Genomic DNA, 18,338 nt, shown 5'->3' on the forward strand with positions numbered 1-18,338 from the left:
GACAGGACTCCTGGTCTGACCAAAGTCCCTGAAAATTTTTTCCCTGTGTGACCACTCCCCATCCTCGGAGGCTTGCGTCCGTGGTAACCAGGATCCAGTCCTGAATTCCGAACCGGCGACCCTCTAGCAGGTGAGCACTTTGCAACCACCACAGGAGAGACACTCTGGTCCCTGAGTTATTTTCCGATGTAAGTGCAGATGGGACCCGGACCACTTGTCCAGAAGGTCCCATTGAAAAGTCCTTGCAAGGAACCTTTCGAAGGGAATGGCCTCGTAGGCCGCCACCATTTTCCCTAGAACTCGAGTGCATTGGTAAACTGACACCCTTTTCGGTTTTAGCAGGTCTCTGACCATGTTCTGGATGTCCTGGGCTTTCTCTATTGGGAGGAAGACCTTCATTTGTTCCGTATCCAGTATCATACCTAGGAACGGTAGTCGAGTTGTCGGAATCAACTGTGACTTTGGTAGATTTAGAATCCAACCGTGTTGCTGGAGCACTCTCAGAGAGAGCGCCACACTGCTCAGCAATTTGTCCCTTGATCTCGCTTTTATCAGGAGATCGTCCAAGTATGGGATAATTGTGACTCCATGCTTGCGCAGGACCACCATCATTTCCGCCATTATCTTGGTGAAAATCCTCGGGGCCGTGGAGAGTCCAATGGCAACATCTGAAATTGGTAATGACAATCCTGTACAGCGAATCTCAGGTATTCCTGATGGGGGGCATATATGGGGACATGAAGGTACGCATCCTTTATGTCCAGAGACACCATAAACTCCCCCTCCTCCATGTTGGCTAGTATCGCTCTGAGTGATTCCATTTTGAATTTGAATCTTTTTATGTACAGGTTTAGGGATTTCAGATTCAAAATCGGTCTGACCGAACCGTACGGTTTCGGGACCACAAATAGGGTTGAGTAGTAACCTCTTCCCTGCTGGTGCAGGGGAACCTTGATTATCACTTTCTATATACACAGCGTTTGAATTGCAGCTAACACTACATCCCTTTCCGATGTGGAAGCTGGTAGGGCCGATTTGAAAAATCGGCGCGGGGGCACCTCCTCGAATTCCAGTTTGTACCCCTGGGAAACTATTTCCAACACCCAGGGATTCAGGTCTGATCTGACCCAGGTCTGACTGAAAAGTCGAAGACGTGCCCCCACCGGTGCGAACACCCTCAGGGGAGCCCCAGCGTCATGCTGTGGGTTTTGGAGCAGCCGGGGAGGACTTTTGGTCCTGGGCACCTGCCGAAGCAGGTGCTCTTTTGCCTCTGCCCTTACCTCTGGCGAGGAAAGAGGATCCCCGACCTCTTCTGGACTTGTTCGACCGAAAGGACTGCATCTGATAGGGTGTTACTTTCTTTTGCTGTTGGGGAATATATGGTAAAAATTTTTATTTACCTGCTGTAGCTGTGGAAACCAGGTCCGTCAGCCCATCCCCAAACAATACATCACCCTTATAGGGTAGTACTTCCATATGTTTTTTGGAATCCGCATCACCCGTCCATTGGCGAGTCCATAAGGATCTTCTCGCCGAGATAGACATGGCATTGGCCCTAGAAGCTAGCAGTCCAATGTCCCTTTGAGCATCCCTCATAAATAAGACTGCATCTTTAATATGGGCTAGAGTTAGGAATATAGTATCCTTATCCATCTTATCAAATTGATCTGTCAGCTCATCTGTCCAAGTTGCAATTGCGCTACACACCCATGCCGACGCAATTGTCGGTCTTAGCACAGCACCCGTATGAGAATAAATACACTTTAAGGTAGTTTCTTGCCTGCGATCTGCAGGGTCCTTAAGGGCCGCTGTGTCAGGAGACGGTAGCGCCACTTTCTTGGACAAGCGCGTCAGGGCCTTGTCCACAGTGGGGGGTGATTCCCAAATCTCCCTGTCCTGCTTAGGGAAGGGGTATGCCATATAAATTATTTTGGGGATCTGCGGTCTCTTTTCCGGAGTCTCCCAAGCTTTTCCAAAGAAATCATTTAATTCATGAGATGTGGGAAAATTAATAATCTGTTTCTTTTCCTTAAACATGTGTACCCTTGTGTCGGGGACCGAGGGTTCATCCTCAATATGCAACACATCCCTTATTGCCACAATCATACACTGAATGGTTTTAGTCACCCTAGAGTGCAATTTTACTTCGTCATAGTCGACACTGGAATCAGAATCCGTGTCGGTAGTAGTGTCTTGTGTTAAGGGACGCTTTTGAGACCCCGACGGGCCCTGTGAGTCGGTCCAATCCGAGGATTGACCCCCTGATGTCCCCCCTAATTCAGCCTTATCAAGCCTTTTATGTAAAGATGCCACACTTGCATTCAACATATGCCACATGTCCATCCATTCCGGAGTCGGCACAACAGACGGGGACACACCACTCATTTGCTCCACCTCCTTCTTGGAGAAGCCTTCTGCTTCAGACATGTCGACACCACGTACCGACACCCCACACACACAGGGATTTACCTACAAAGAGGACAAAACCCCAACCAGGCCCTTAGGAGAGACAGAGAGAGAGTATGCCAGCACACACCCAGCGCTTAATAACACTGTGGAAAAATATGACCAGATAGCGCTTTTTTATATAATAATATTCCAATTCCCACTCACTGCGTCGCCAATGTGCCCCCCTCCTCTTTTTTCCAGCCTGTGTGTTCAGCAGGGGAGAGACCAGGGAGCCAGCGTTCAGCATGCAGCCTCTGTGGAGAAAATGGCGCTGGTTAGTGCTGAGGATCAAGCCCCGCCCACCCGACGGCGGGCTTCGGTCCCAGTTCTTTTTTTAATTAAAATGGCGGGGGATTCTTGGATTTACGGACTCCGCAGCCTAATCCATCTTAACATGCCCAGAAGTGAGGAATATTGCTGCCCAGGGCACACCCCCCAGCGCCCTGCACCCTTCAGTGCTGCTCTGTGTGTGTATAGTGGGAGCAATGGCGCGCAGCTTACCGCTGCGCGCCTTACCTCATGAAGATCTGATGTCTTCTGCCGCCTGAAGTCTTTTCCTCAATACTCACCCGGCTTCTATCTTCGGCATCTGTGAGGAGGACGGCGGCGCGGCTCCGGGACGAACCCCAGGTGAGACCTGTGTTCCGACTCCCTCTGGAGCTAATGGTGTCCAGTAGCCTTAGAAGCAGCCCAACCGTAAAGCCAGCCCTGCTTCTCTCTCCTCGGTCCCACGATGCAGGGAGCCTGTTGCCAACAGGACTCCCTGAAAATAAAAAACCTAACAAAATTCTTTTAAAACAGAAAACTCTGGAGAGCTCTCTGCAGTGCACCCTTTCTCCTCTGGGCACAGAATCTAACTGAGGTCTGGAGGAGGGGCATAGAGGGAGGAGCCAGTGCACACCCATAGTCAAAGTTCTTTTTAGGTGCCCTATCTCCTGCGGAGCCCGTCTATACCCCATGGTCCTTACGGAGTCCCCAGCATCCTCTAGGACGTAAGAGAAATAGGTGTGACCCCAAATTTATACTCGTCTTTTACATGCACCCACTGACATCATAATACAATATCTTCTACATACATATTATCCCTGCACAGACCTGGCACGTGGTGAGCGTCACACATGTATCACACACACAGAGGCTCCCTGCACAGACCTGGCACGTGGTGAGCGTCACACATGTATCATACACGCAGAGGCTCCCTGCACAGATCTGGCACGTGGTGAGCGTCACACATGTATCATACACACAGAGGCTCCCTGCACAGACCTGGCACGTGGTGAGCGTCACACATGTATCATACACACGCAGAGGCTCCCTGCACAGACCTGGCACGTGGTGAGCGTCACACATGTATCACACACACGCAGAGGCTCCCTGCACAGACCTGACACGTGGTGAGCGTCACACATGTATCACACACGCAGAGGCTCCCTGCACAGACCTGGCACGTGGTGAGCGTCATACATGTATCACACACGCTGAGGCTCCCTGCACAGACCTGGCACGTGGTGAGCGTCACACATGTATCACACACGCAGAGACTCCCTGCACAGACCTGGCACGTGGTGAGCGTCACACATGTATCACACACGCAGAGACTTCCTGCACAGACCTGGCACGTGGTGAGTGTCACACATGTATCACACACACGCAGAGGCTCCCTGCACAGACCTGACACGTGGTGAGCGTCACACATGTATCACACACGCAGAGGCTCCCTGCACAGACCTGGCACGTGGTGAGCGTCACACATGTATCACACACACGCAGAGGCTCCCTGCACAGACCTGACACGTGGTGAGCGTCACACATGTATCACACACGCAGAGGCTCCCTGCACAGACCTGGCACATGGTGAGCGTCACACATGTATCACACACACGCAGAGACTCCCTGCACAGACCTGGCACGTGGTGAGCGTCACACATGTATCACACACACGCAGAGACTCCCTGCACAGACCTGGCACGTGGTGAGTGTCACACATGTATCACACACGCAGAGGCTCCCTGCACAGACCTGGCACGTGGTGAGCGTCACACATGTATCACACACACGCAGAGGCTCCCTGCACAGACCTGGCACGTGGTGAGCGTCACACATGTATCACACACACGCAGAGGCTCCCTGCACAGACCTGGCACGTGGTGAGCGTCACACATGTATCACACACACGCAGAGGCTCCCTGCACAGACCTGGCACGTGTTGAGCGTCACACATGTATCACACACACACAGAGGCTCCCTGCACAGACCTGACACGTGGTGAGCGTCACACATGTATCACACACACACACAGAGACTCCCTGCACAGACCTGGCACGTGGTGAGCGTCACACATGTATCACACACACAGAGGCTCCCTGCACAGACCTGACATGTGGTGAGCGTCACACATGTATCACACACACGCAGAGGCTCCCTACACAGACCTGGCACGTGTTGAGCGTCACACATGTATCACACACGCAGAGGCTCCCTGCACAGACCTGGCACGTGTTGAGCGTCACACATGTATCACACACGCAGAGACTCCCTGCACAGACCTGACATGTGGTGAGCGTCACACATGTATCACACACACGCAGAGGCTCCCTGCACAGACCTGGCACGTGGTGAGCGTCACACATGTATCACACACACAGAGGCTCCCTGCACAGACCTGGCACGTGGTGAGCGTCACACATGTATCACACACACGCAGAGGCTCCCTGCACAGACCTGGCACGTGGTGAGCGTCACACATGTATCACACACACAGAGGCTCCCTGCACAGACCTGACACGTGGTGAGCGTCACACATGTATCACACACACACACAGAGACTCCCTGCACAGACCTGGCACGTGGTGAGCGTCACACATGTATCACACACACGCAGAGGCTCCCTGCACAGATCTGGCACGTGGTGAGCGTCACACATGTATCACACACACAGAGGCTCCCTGCACAGACCTGACACGTGGTGAGCGTCACACATGTATCACACACACAGAGGCTCCCTGCACAGACCTGACACGTGGTGAGCGTCACACATGTATCACACACACGCAGAGGCTCCCTGCACAGACCTGGCACGTGGTGAGCGTCACACATGTATCACACACACAGAGGCTCCCTGCACAGACCCGACACGTGGTGAGCATCACACATGTATCACACACACGCAGAGACTCCCTGCACAGACCTGGCACGTGGTGAGCGTCACACATGTATCACACACACGCAGAGGCTCCCTGCACAGACCTGGCACGTGGTGAGCATCACACATGTATCACACACACGCAGAGACTCCCTGCACAGACCTGACACGTGGTGAGCGTCACACATGTATCACACACACGCAGAGGCTCCCTGCACAGACCTGGCACGTGGTGAGCGTCACACATGTATCACACACACACAGAGGCTCCCTGCACAGACCTGACACGTGGTGAGCGTCACACATGTATCACACACACACAGAGACTCCCTGCACAGACCTGGCACGTGGTGAGCGTCACACATGTATCACACACACAGAGGCTCCCTGCACAGACCTGACACGTGGTGAGCGTCACACATGTATCACACACACAGAGGCTCCCTGCACAGACCTGGCACGTGGTGAGCGTCACACATGTATCACACACACAGAGGCTCCCTGCACAGACCTGACACGTGGTGAGCGTCACACATGTATCACACACGCAGAGGCTTCCTACACAGACCTGGCACGTGGTGAGCGTCACACATGTATCACACACACACAGAGGCTCCCTGCACAGACCTGGCACGTGGTGAGCGTCACACATGTATCACACACGCGCAGAGGCTCCCTGTACAGACCTGGCACGTGGTGAGCGTCACACATGTATCACACACGCAGAGGCTCCCTGCACAGACCTGGCACGTGGTGAGCGTCACACATGTATCACACACACGCAGAGGCTCCCTACGCAGACCTGGCACGTGGTGAGCATCACACATGTATCACACACACGCAGAGGCTCCCTACGCAGACCTGGCACGTGGTGAGCGTCACACATGTATCACACACGCAGAGGCTCCCTACGCAGACCTGGCACGTGGTGAGCGTCACACATGTATCACACACGCAGAGACTCCCTGCACAGACCTGGCACGTGGTGAGCGTCACACATGTATCACACACGCGCAGAGGCTCCCTGTACAGACCTGGCACGTGGTGAGCGTCACACATGTATCACACACGCAGAGGCTCCCTGCACAGACCTGGCACGTGGTGAGCGTCACACATGTATCACACACACGCAGAGGCTCCCTGCACAGACCTGACACGTGGTGAGCATCACACATGTATCACACACACGCAGAGACTCCCTGCACAGACCTGGCACGTGGTGAGCGTCACACATGTATCACACACACGCAGAGGCTCCCTGCACAGACCTGGCACGTGGTGAGCATCACACATGTATCACACACACGCAGAGACTCCCTGCACAGACCTGACACGTGGTGAGCGTCACACATGTATCACACACACGCAGAGGCTCCCTGCACAGACCTGGCACGTGGTGAGCGTCACACATGTATCACACACACAGAGGCTCCCTGCACAGACCTGACACGTGGTGAGCGTCACACATGTATCACACACACACAGAGACTCCCTGCACAGACCTGGCACGTGGTGAGCGTCACACATGTATCACACACACAGAGGCTCCCTGCACAGACCTGACACGTGGTGAGCGTCACACATGTATCACACACACACAGAGACTCCCTGCACAGACCTGGCACGTGGTGAGCGTCACACATGTATCACACACACAGAGGCTCCCTGCACAGACCTGACACGTGGTGAGCGTCACACATGTATCACACACACAGAGGCTCCCTGCACAGACCTGACACGTGGTGAGCGTCACACATGTATCACACACACGCAGAGGCTCCCTGCACAGACCTGGCACGTGGTGAGCGTCACACATGTATCACACACACAGAGGCTCCCTGCACAGACCTGACACGTGGTGAGCATCACACATGTATCACACACGCGCAGAGGCTCCCTGTACAGACCTGGCACGTGGTGAGCGTCACACATGTATCACACACGCAGAGGCTCCCTGCACAGACCTGGCACGTGGTGAGCGTCACACATGTATCACACACACGCAGAGGCTCCCTACGCAGACCTGGCACGTGGTGAGCATCACACATGTATCACACACACGCAGAGGCTCCCTACGCAGACCTGGCACGTGGTGAGCGTCACACATGTATCACACACGCAGAGGCTCCCTACGCAGACCTGGCACGTGGTGAGCGTCACACATGTATCACACACGCAGAGACTCCCTGCGCAGACCTGGCACGTGGTGAGCGTCACACATGTATCACACACGCGCAGAGGCTCCCTGTACAGACCTGGCACGTGGTGAGCGTCACACATGTATCACACACGCAGAGGCTCCCTGCACAGACCTGGCACGTGGTGAGCGTCACACATGTATCACACACACGCAGAGGCTCCCTGCACAGACCTGACACGTGGTGAGCATCACACATGTATCACACACACGCAGAGACTCCCTGCACAGACCTGGCACGTGGTGAGCGTCACACATGTATCACACACACGCAGAGGCTCCCTGCACAGACCTGGCACGTGGTGAGCATCACACATGTATCACACACACGCAGAGACTCCCTGCACAGACCTGACACGTGGTGAGCGTCACACATGTATCACACACACGCAGAGGCTCCCTGCACAGACCTGGCACGTGGTGAGCGTCACACATGTATCACACACACAGAGGCTCCCTGCACAGACCTGACACGTGGTGAGCGTCACACATGTATCACACACACACAGAGACTCCCTGCACAGACCTGGCACGTGGTGAGCGTCACACATGTATCACACACACAGAGGCTCCCTGCACAGACCTGACACGTGGTGAGCGTCACACATGTATCACACACACACAGAGACTCCCTGCACAGACCTGGCACGTGGTGAGCGTCACACATGTATCACACACACACAGAGGCTCCCTGCACAGACCTGACACGTGGTGAGCGTCACACATGTATCACACACACAGAGGCTCCCTGCACAGACCTGACACGTGGTGAGCGTCACACATGTATCACACACACGCAGAGGCTCCCTGCACAGACCTGGCACGTGGTGAGCGTCACACATGTATCACACACACAGAGGCTCCCTGCACAGACCTGACACGTGGTGAGCATCACACATGTATCACACACGCGCAGAGGCTCCCTGTACAGACCTGGCACGTGGTGAGCGTCACACATGTATCACACACGCAGAGGCTCCCTGCACAGACCTGGCACGTGGTGAGCGTCACACATGTATCACACACACGCAGAGGCTCCCTACGCAGACCTGGCACGTGGTGAGCATCACACATGTATCACACACACGCAGAGGCTCCCTGCACAGACCTGGCACGTGGTGAGCATCACACATGTATCACACACACGCAGAGACTCCCTGCACAGACCTGACACGTGGTGAGCGTCACACATGTATCACACACACGCAGAGGCTCCCTGCACAGACCTGGCACGTGGTGAGCGTCACACATGTATCACACACACAGAGGCTCCCTGCACAGACCTGACACGTGGTGAGCGTCACACATGTATCACACACACGCAGAGGCTCCCTGCACAGACCTGGCACGTGGTGAGCGTCACACATGTATCACACACGCAGAGGCTTCCTACACAGACCTGGCACGTGGTGAGCGTCACACATGTATCACACACGCGCAGAGGCTCCCTGTACAGACCTGGCACGTGGTGAGCGTCACACATGTATCACACACGCAGAGGCTCCCTGCACAGACCTGGCACGTGGTGAGCGTCACACATGTATCACACACACGCAGAGGCTCCCTACGCAGACCTGGCACGTGGTGAGCATCACACATGTATCACACACACGCAGAGGCTCCCTACGCAGACCTGGCACGTGGTGAGCGTCACACATGTATCACACACGCAGAGGCTCCCTACGCAGACCTGGCACGTGGTGAGCGTCACACATGTATCACACACGCAGAGACTCCCTGCACAGACCTGGCACGTGGTGAGCGTCACACATGTATCACACACGCGCAGAGGCTCCCTGTACAGACCTGGCACGTGGTGAGCGTCACACATGTATCACACACACGCAGAGGCTCCCTGCACAGACCTGGCACGTGGTGAGCGTCACACATGTATCCCACACACGCAGAGACTCCCTGCACAGACCTGGCACGTGGTGAGCGTCACACATGTATCCCACACACGCAGAGACTCCCTGCACAGACCTGGCACGTGGTGAGCGTCACACATGTATCCCACACACGCAGAGACTCCCTGCACAGACCTGGCACGTGGTGAGCGTCACACATGTATCACACACGCAGAGGCTCCCTGCACAGACCTGGCACGTGGTGAGCGTCACACATGTATCACACACACGCAGAGACTCCCTGCACAGACCTGGCACGTGGTGAGCGTCACACATGTATCACACACACGCAGAGACTCCCTGCACAGACCTGGCACGTGGTGAGCGTCACACATGTATCACACACACGCAGAGACTCCCTGCACAGACCTGGCACGTGGTGAGCGTCACACATGTATCACACACACGCAGAGACTCCCTGCACAGACCTGGCACGTGGTGAGCGTCACACATGTATCACACACACGCAGAGGCTCCCTGCACAGACCTGGCACGTGGTGAGCGTCACACATGTATCACACACACGCAGAGGCTCCCTGCACAGACCTGGCACGTGGTGAGCGTCACTCAGGCCTTGGAATTAATGGTATTTATTTGTGATGATACACTAAGTAATACATGTTATTAAATTTAACAATTTCAAACTTATTAAGATAATGTTTGGAACTTGCCCCCAATTTACCTCTGGATCTTCCCACATTTCAGGGTGTCTATTAATAGAGTATATATTCAGGAAAACATTTGCACCTGCGATATAAGAAAAAAACACTGCGTCATTACATGACTGTGTTATATCAGTGCATTATTATATCATTGTGTTATTAGATTACTACATTATTACATCACTGCATTATCACTGCATTATTACACCACTGCGTTATATCAATGCATTATTACATCACTGCATTATATCACCACATTATTATATCACTGCATTATTACATCAATGTGTTATATCACTGCATTATTACATCACTGCATTATTATATCACTACATTATTACATCACTGCATTAATATATCACTACGTAATTACATCACTCTATTATTACACCACTGCATTATATCACTGCATTATTACATCACTGTATTATTATATCACTACATTATTACATCACTGCATTATATTGCTACATTATTATATCACTGCGTTATATCACTGCATTATATCATTGCATAATTAAATCACTGTTATAGCACTACATTATTGCTACTGGCATTCGCACACTGCCTACACAGCCGGCGCCTCTCACTGAGGGCATTGCCGGCACTCCCACACTGCCGACACCCCTGCACTGAGGATGCCGCCGGCAGCCCCACACTGCCAAACACTTTTGGCACCTCTGCACTGAGGACACTGCCGGCACCCCCAAACTGCCGTTATCGATGCCACCCCCCACTAAGGACACCGCCGGCATTGCAGACACTGCCGGCACTCCAGCAGTACCGATACCACTGGCAGCCCCCCACTGAGGACACTGCTGGCACTCCAGCAGTACCGATACCGCTGGCAGCCACCCACTGAGGACACCACAGGCACTGCAGACACTGCCGGCACTCCAGCAGTACCGATACCGCTGGCAGCCCCCCACTGAGGACACCGCCGGCACTGCAGACACTGCCGGCACTCCAGCAGTACCGATACCGCCGGTAGCCCCACACTGAGGACACCACCGGCACTGCAGACGCTGCCGGCACTCTAGCAGTACCGATATCGCTGGCAGCCCCCCACTGAGGACACCGCCGGCACTCCCTGTCACAGTAAGTGCAGTATTGGTGTACCTGAGCTACACTATATCCCAAACTGTATCCAACCCGCACTATGGGCGTCATTTAGACCCGTCAAACTGCGCAGCCATACACATTGCGGTTGCATCCCCAATAGATGCAACCGCAATGTGATTGACAGCGGTGGATGTTGCAGGGGCGGAGTTCCGGCATTGCGGGGAGGTTCAGCAAGAAAACATAGTATAAATGTTATAAGACGTTGGTGGTCATTCAGAGTTGTTCACTCGTTGCCGATTTTAGCTATGCTGCGATTTGTTGCTAAATGCGCATGCACATGGTACGCAGTGCGCATGCGCTTACTTATTTAACTAAAAACTTAGCAGTTTTGCTGTTGTCTTTGCGGCGCTTTTCATTCGCACTGCTGATCGGTGAATGATTGACAGGAAAGGAGCGTTAATGGGAGGTAACTGAGCATTTTCCGGGAGTGTGCTAAAAAACGCAGGCGTGTCAGGGAAAAACGTGGGAGTGTCTGATGAAACGGGGGAGTGGCTGGCCGAACGCAGGGCGTGTTTGTGACATCAAACCAGGAACTAAACGGACTGAGCTGATCGCAGTGTAGGAGTAGGTCTGGAGCTACTCAGAAACTGCAGGGAATTATTTAGTAGCAGTTCTGCTAATCTTTCATTCACTATTCTGCTAAGCTAAGATACACTCCCAGAGGGCGGCGGCCTAGCGTGTGCAATGCTGCTAAAAGCAGCTAGCGAGCGCACAACTCGGAATGAGGGCCATTATGCGCTGGGATTCTCTCTCTGTGTTCTGGGCTCTAATTCCAGTTCTAGTATAATAAGCGCAGTGACAAGTCTTGCTGTACGCTTTATGCGCAATTATCACCCCTTATAGAAATATCTAGAACACGGCAACATTTTATGGAGATTGGAGGAATATTTGTAGGAAATTGGAAATCTTTTATTTATAAAACCATAGAGAGAGCTCGGGAGGTCTCTGATCTGATAGAGGAGTAAGTATGGGCTTCATCAGGCGTCTAGTGATCACAATGATCATACCTCCCAACTTTTACCTATGGGAAGGAGGGACATCTGTGCCCACCCGAAAGGGGGCATGGCATGCAGAAAAGGGGGCATGGCTTCACTGGACGGCCCGCTATCGCGAGACGCGCCCCCATTTTCGTCACCGAGAGGGCATGCCTACTCTGCTAAGAAGGGCAGACAGGAGCCTCCCAACTGCCACCCCCCCCCCCCCACCCGCGCACTGCGGGAAACTGCTGCTCGCGGGTGGAACAGTTACAGTGGTTCTCAAGCTGGTTCCTCACAGGGCACAAGCGGGGGTGCCACGGTATGTGGTCCAGGACCACATCAGTGATAGTGGCTGCCAATCATAAAACATAACTAAGGAAAACATGTAAACTCAATTTACCAAACTTACTATTTGTCAAAATGTATCAATAAGAAAATGCCATGAAAAAAGCCTGATGCTTTATGCATCAGAGTCCACGTTGCTTAAGCAGCTTAGCATTAAATAACCTTCCTCCCCCGCACTACAGAATAGGCCCCCCCACTACAGAATACACCCCAGACAAGTCTCCAAACATAACATACTCATAATCAACTAGGTATAGCCTATAAATAACCAACAATACATAGCACATACATAACCAATACATAGCATATACATAACCAATACATAGCACATACATAACCAACAATACATAGCACATACATAACCAACAATACATAGCACATACATAACCAATACATAGCACATACATAACCAACAATACATAGCATATACATAACCAACAATACATAGCACATACATAACTAACAATACATAGCACATCCATAACCAATACATAGCACATCCATAACCAACAATACATAGCACATCCATAACCAACAATACATAGCACATACATAACCAACAATACATAGCACATACATAACCAACAATACATAGCACATACATAACCAACAATACATAGCATATACATAACCAATACATAACCAACAATACATAGCACATACATAACCAATACATAGCATATACATAACCAACAATACATAGCACATACATAACCAACAATACATAGCACACACATAACCAACAATACATAGCACATACATAACCAACAATACATAGCACATACATAACCAACAATACATAGCACATACATAACCAACAATACATAGCACATACATAACCAACAATACATAGCACATACATAACCAACAATACATAGCACATACATAACCAACAATACATAGCACATACATAACCAACAATACATAGCATATACATAACCAACAATACATAGCATATACATAACCAACAATACATAGCATATACATAACCAACAATACATAACCAACAATACATAGCACATACATAACCAACAATACATAGCATATACATAACCAACAATACATAGCACATACATAACCAATACATAGCACATACATAACCAACAATACATAGCACATACATAACCAACAATACATAGCACATACATAACCAACAATACATAGCACACACATAACCAACAATACATAGCATATACATAACCAACAATACATAGCACACACATAACCAATACATAACCAACAATACATAGCATATACATAACCAACAATACATAACCAACAATACATAGCACATACATAACCAACATTACATAGCACATACATAACCAATACATAGCACATACATAACCAACAATACATAGCACACACATAACCAACAATACATAGCACACACATAACCAACAATACATAGCACATACATAACCAACAAACAATAGCATATACATAACCAACAATACATAGCATATACATAACCAACAATACATAGCACATACATAACCAACAATACATAGCACATACATAACCAACAATACATAGCACATACATAACCAACAATACATAACCAACAATACATAGCACATACATAACCAACAATACATAGCACATACATAACCAATACATAGCACATACATAACCAACAATACATAGCACATACATAACCAACAATACATAGCACACACATAACCAACAATACATAGCATATACATAACCAATACATAGCACACACATAACCAACAATACATAGCACATACATAAACAATACATAGCACATACATAACCAACAATACATAGCACATACATAACCAACAATACATAGCACATACATAACCAACAATACATAGCATATACATAACCAATACATAGCATATACATAACCAATACATAGCACATACATAACCAACAATACATAGCACATACATAACCAACAATACATAGCACATACATAACCAATACATAGCACATACATAACCAACAATACATAGCATATACATAACCAACAATACATAGCACATACATAACTAACAATACATAGCACATACATAACCAACAATACATAGCACATACATAACCAACAATACATAGCACATCCATAACCAACAATACATAGCATATACATAACCAACAATACATAGCACATACATAACCAACAATACATAACCAATACATAGCATATACATAACCAATACATAACCAACAATACATAGCATATACATAACCAACAATACATAGCACATACATAACCAACATTACATAGCACATACATAACCAATACATAGCATATACATAACCAACAATACATAGCACATACATAACCAACAATACATAGCACACACATAACCAACAATACATAGCACACACATAACCAACAATACATAGCACATACATAACCAACAATACATAGCACATACATAATACATAACCAACAATACATAGCACATACATAACCAATACATAGCATATACATAACCAACAATACATAGCATATACATAACCAACAATACATAACCAACAATACATAGCACATACATAACCAACAATACATAGCACATACATAACCAACAATACATAGCATATACATAACCAACAATACATAGCATATACATAACCAACAATACATAGCACATACATAACCAATACATAGCACATACATAACCAACAATACATAGCACATACATAACCAATACATAGCACATACATAACCAAAAATACATAGCATATACATAACCAACAATACATAGCATATACATAACCAATACATAACCAACAATACATAGCATATACATAACCAATACATAACCAACAATACATAGCATATACATAACCAACAATACATAACCAACAATACATAGCACATACATCACCAACATTACATAGCACATACATAACCAACAATACATAGCATATACATAACCAACAATACATAGCATATACATAACCAACAATACATAGCACATACATAACCAATACATAGCACATACATAACCAACAATACATAGCACACACATAACCAACAATACATAGCATATACATAACCAACAATACATAGCACACACATAACCAATACATAGCACATACATAACCAACAATACATAGCACACACATAACCAATACATAGCACATACATAACCAACAATACATAGCACACACATAACCAATACATAGCACATACATAACCAACAATACATAGCACATACATAACCAATACATAGCACATACATAACCAAAAATACATAGCATATACATAACCAACAATACATAGCATATACATAACCAATACATAACCAACAATACATAGCATATACATAACCAACAATACATAGCATATACATAACCAATACATAACCAACAATACATAGCATATACATAACCAACAATACATAGCACATACATAACCAACATTACATAGCACATACATAACCAATACATAGCACATACATAACCAACAATACATAGCACACACATAACCAACAATACATAGCACACACATAACCAACAATACATAGCATATACATAACCAATACATAGCACATACATAACCAACAATACATAGCATATACATAACCAATACATAGCATATACATAACCAACAATACATAGCACATACATAACCAACAATACATAGCACATACATAACCAACAATACATAGCACATACATAACCAACAATACATAACCAACAATACATAGCACATACATAACCAACAATACATAGCACATACATAACCAATACATAGCATATACATAACCAACAATACATAGCACATACATAACCAATACATAGCACATACATAACCAACAATACATAGCATATACATAACCAACAATACATAGCACACACATAACCAACAATACATAGCACATACATAAACAATACATAGCACATACATAACCAACAATACATAGCACATACATAACCAATACATAGCACATACATAACCAACAATACATAGCACATACATAACCAATACATAGCATATACATAACCAATACATAGCACATACATAACTAACAATACATAGCATATACATAACCAACAATACATAGCACATACATAACCAACAGTACATAGCACATACATAACCAACAATACATAGCACATACATAACCAATACATAGCACATACATAACCAACAATACATAGCCTATAAATAACCAATACATAGCACATACATAACCAACAATACATAGCATATACATAACCAACAATACATAGCACATACATAACCAACATTACATAGCACATACATAACCAACAATACATAGCATATACATAACCAACAATACATAGCATATACATAACCAACAATACATAGCATATACATAACCAACAATACATAGCACATACATAACCAACATTACATAGCACATACATAACCAATACATAGCACATACATAACCAATACATAGCACATACATAACCAATACATAGCACATACATAACCAATACATAGCACACACATAACCAACAATACATAGCACACACATAACCAACAATACATAGCACATACATAACCAACAATACATAGCACATACATAACCAATACATAGCATATACATAACCAACAATACATAACCAACAATACATAGCACATACATAACCAACAATACATAGCACATACATAACCAACAATACATAGCATATACATAACCAACAATACATAGCATATACATAACCAACAATACATAGCACATACATAACCAATACATAGCACATACATAACCAACAATACATAGCACATACATAACCAACAATACATAGCACACACACATAACCAATACATAGCACATACATAACCAACAATACATAGCACATACATAACCAAAAATACATAGCATATACATAACCAACAATACATAGCATATACATAACCAACAAAACATAGCATATACATAACCAACAATACATAGCATATACATAACCAATACATAACCTATACATAACCAATACATAACCAACAATACATAGCATATACATAACCAACAATACATAACCAACAATACATAGCACATACATAACCAACATTACGTAGCACATACATAACCAATACATAGCACATACATAACCAACAATACATAGCATAAACATAAACAATACATAGCACATACATAACCAACAATACATAGCACATACATAACCAATACATAGCATATACATAACCAATACATAGCACATACATAACCAATACATAGCACATACATAACTAACAATACATAGCATATACATAACCAACAATACAAAGCACATACATAACCAACAGTACATAGCACATACATAACCAACAATACATAGCACATACATAACCAATACATAGCACATACATAACCAACAATACATAGCCTATAAATAACCAATACATAGCACATACATAACCAATACATAGCACATACATAACCAACAATACATAGCATATACATAACCAACAATACATAGCACATACATAACCAACATTACATAGCACATACATAACCAACAATACATAGCATATACATAACCAATACATAGCATATACATAACCAACAATACATAGCATATACATAA

The 18,338-nt window shown here is 46.9% G+C and overlaps 1 protein-coding gene across 2 annotated transcripts in view; it reads right to left on the bottom strand.

Moving 5' to 3' along the window:
- The window catches only part of LOC134957213 (cytochrome P450 4B1-like), a 97,710-nt gene that overhangs the window by 11,841 nt on the left and 67,531 nt on the right, over nucleotides 1-18,338 (bottom strand). For both annotated transcript variants that reach the window (XM_063938913.1, XM_063938914.1), the window contains exon 10: nucleotides 10,377-10,441. In XM_063938913.1, the coding sequence (XP_063794983.1) occupies nucleotides 10,377-10,441 (65 nt within the window). The remainder of the gene's footprint in view (nucleotides 1-10,376; nucleotides 10,442-18,338) is intronic.

This window comes from Pseudophryne corroboree, chromosome 9, assembly GCF_028390025.1.
Source record: "Pseudophryne corroboree isolate aPseCor3 chromosome 9, aPseCor3.hap2, whole genome shotgun sequence".
NCBI lineage: Eukaryota > Metazoa > Chordata > Amphibia > Anura > Myobatrachidae > Pseudophryne > Pseudophryne corroboree.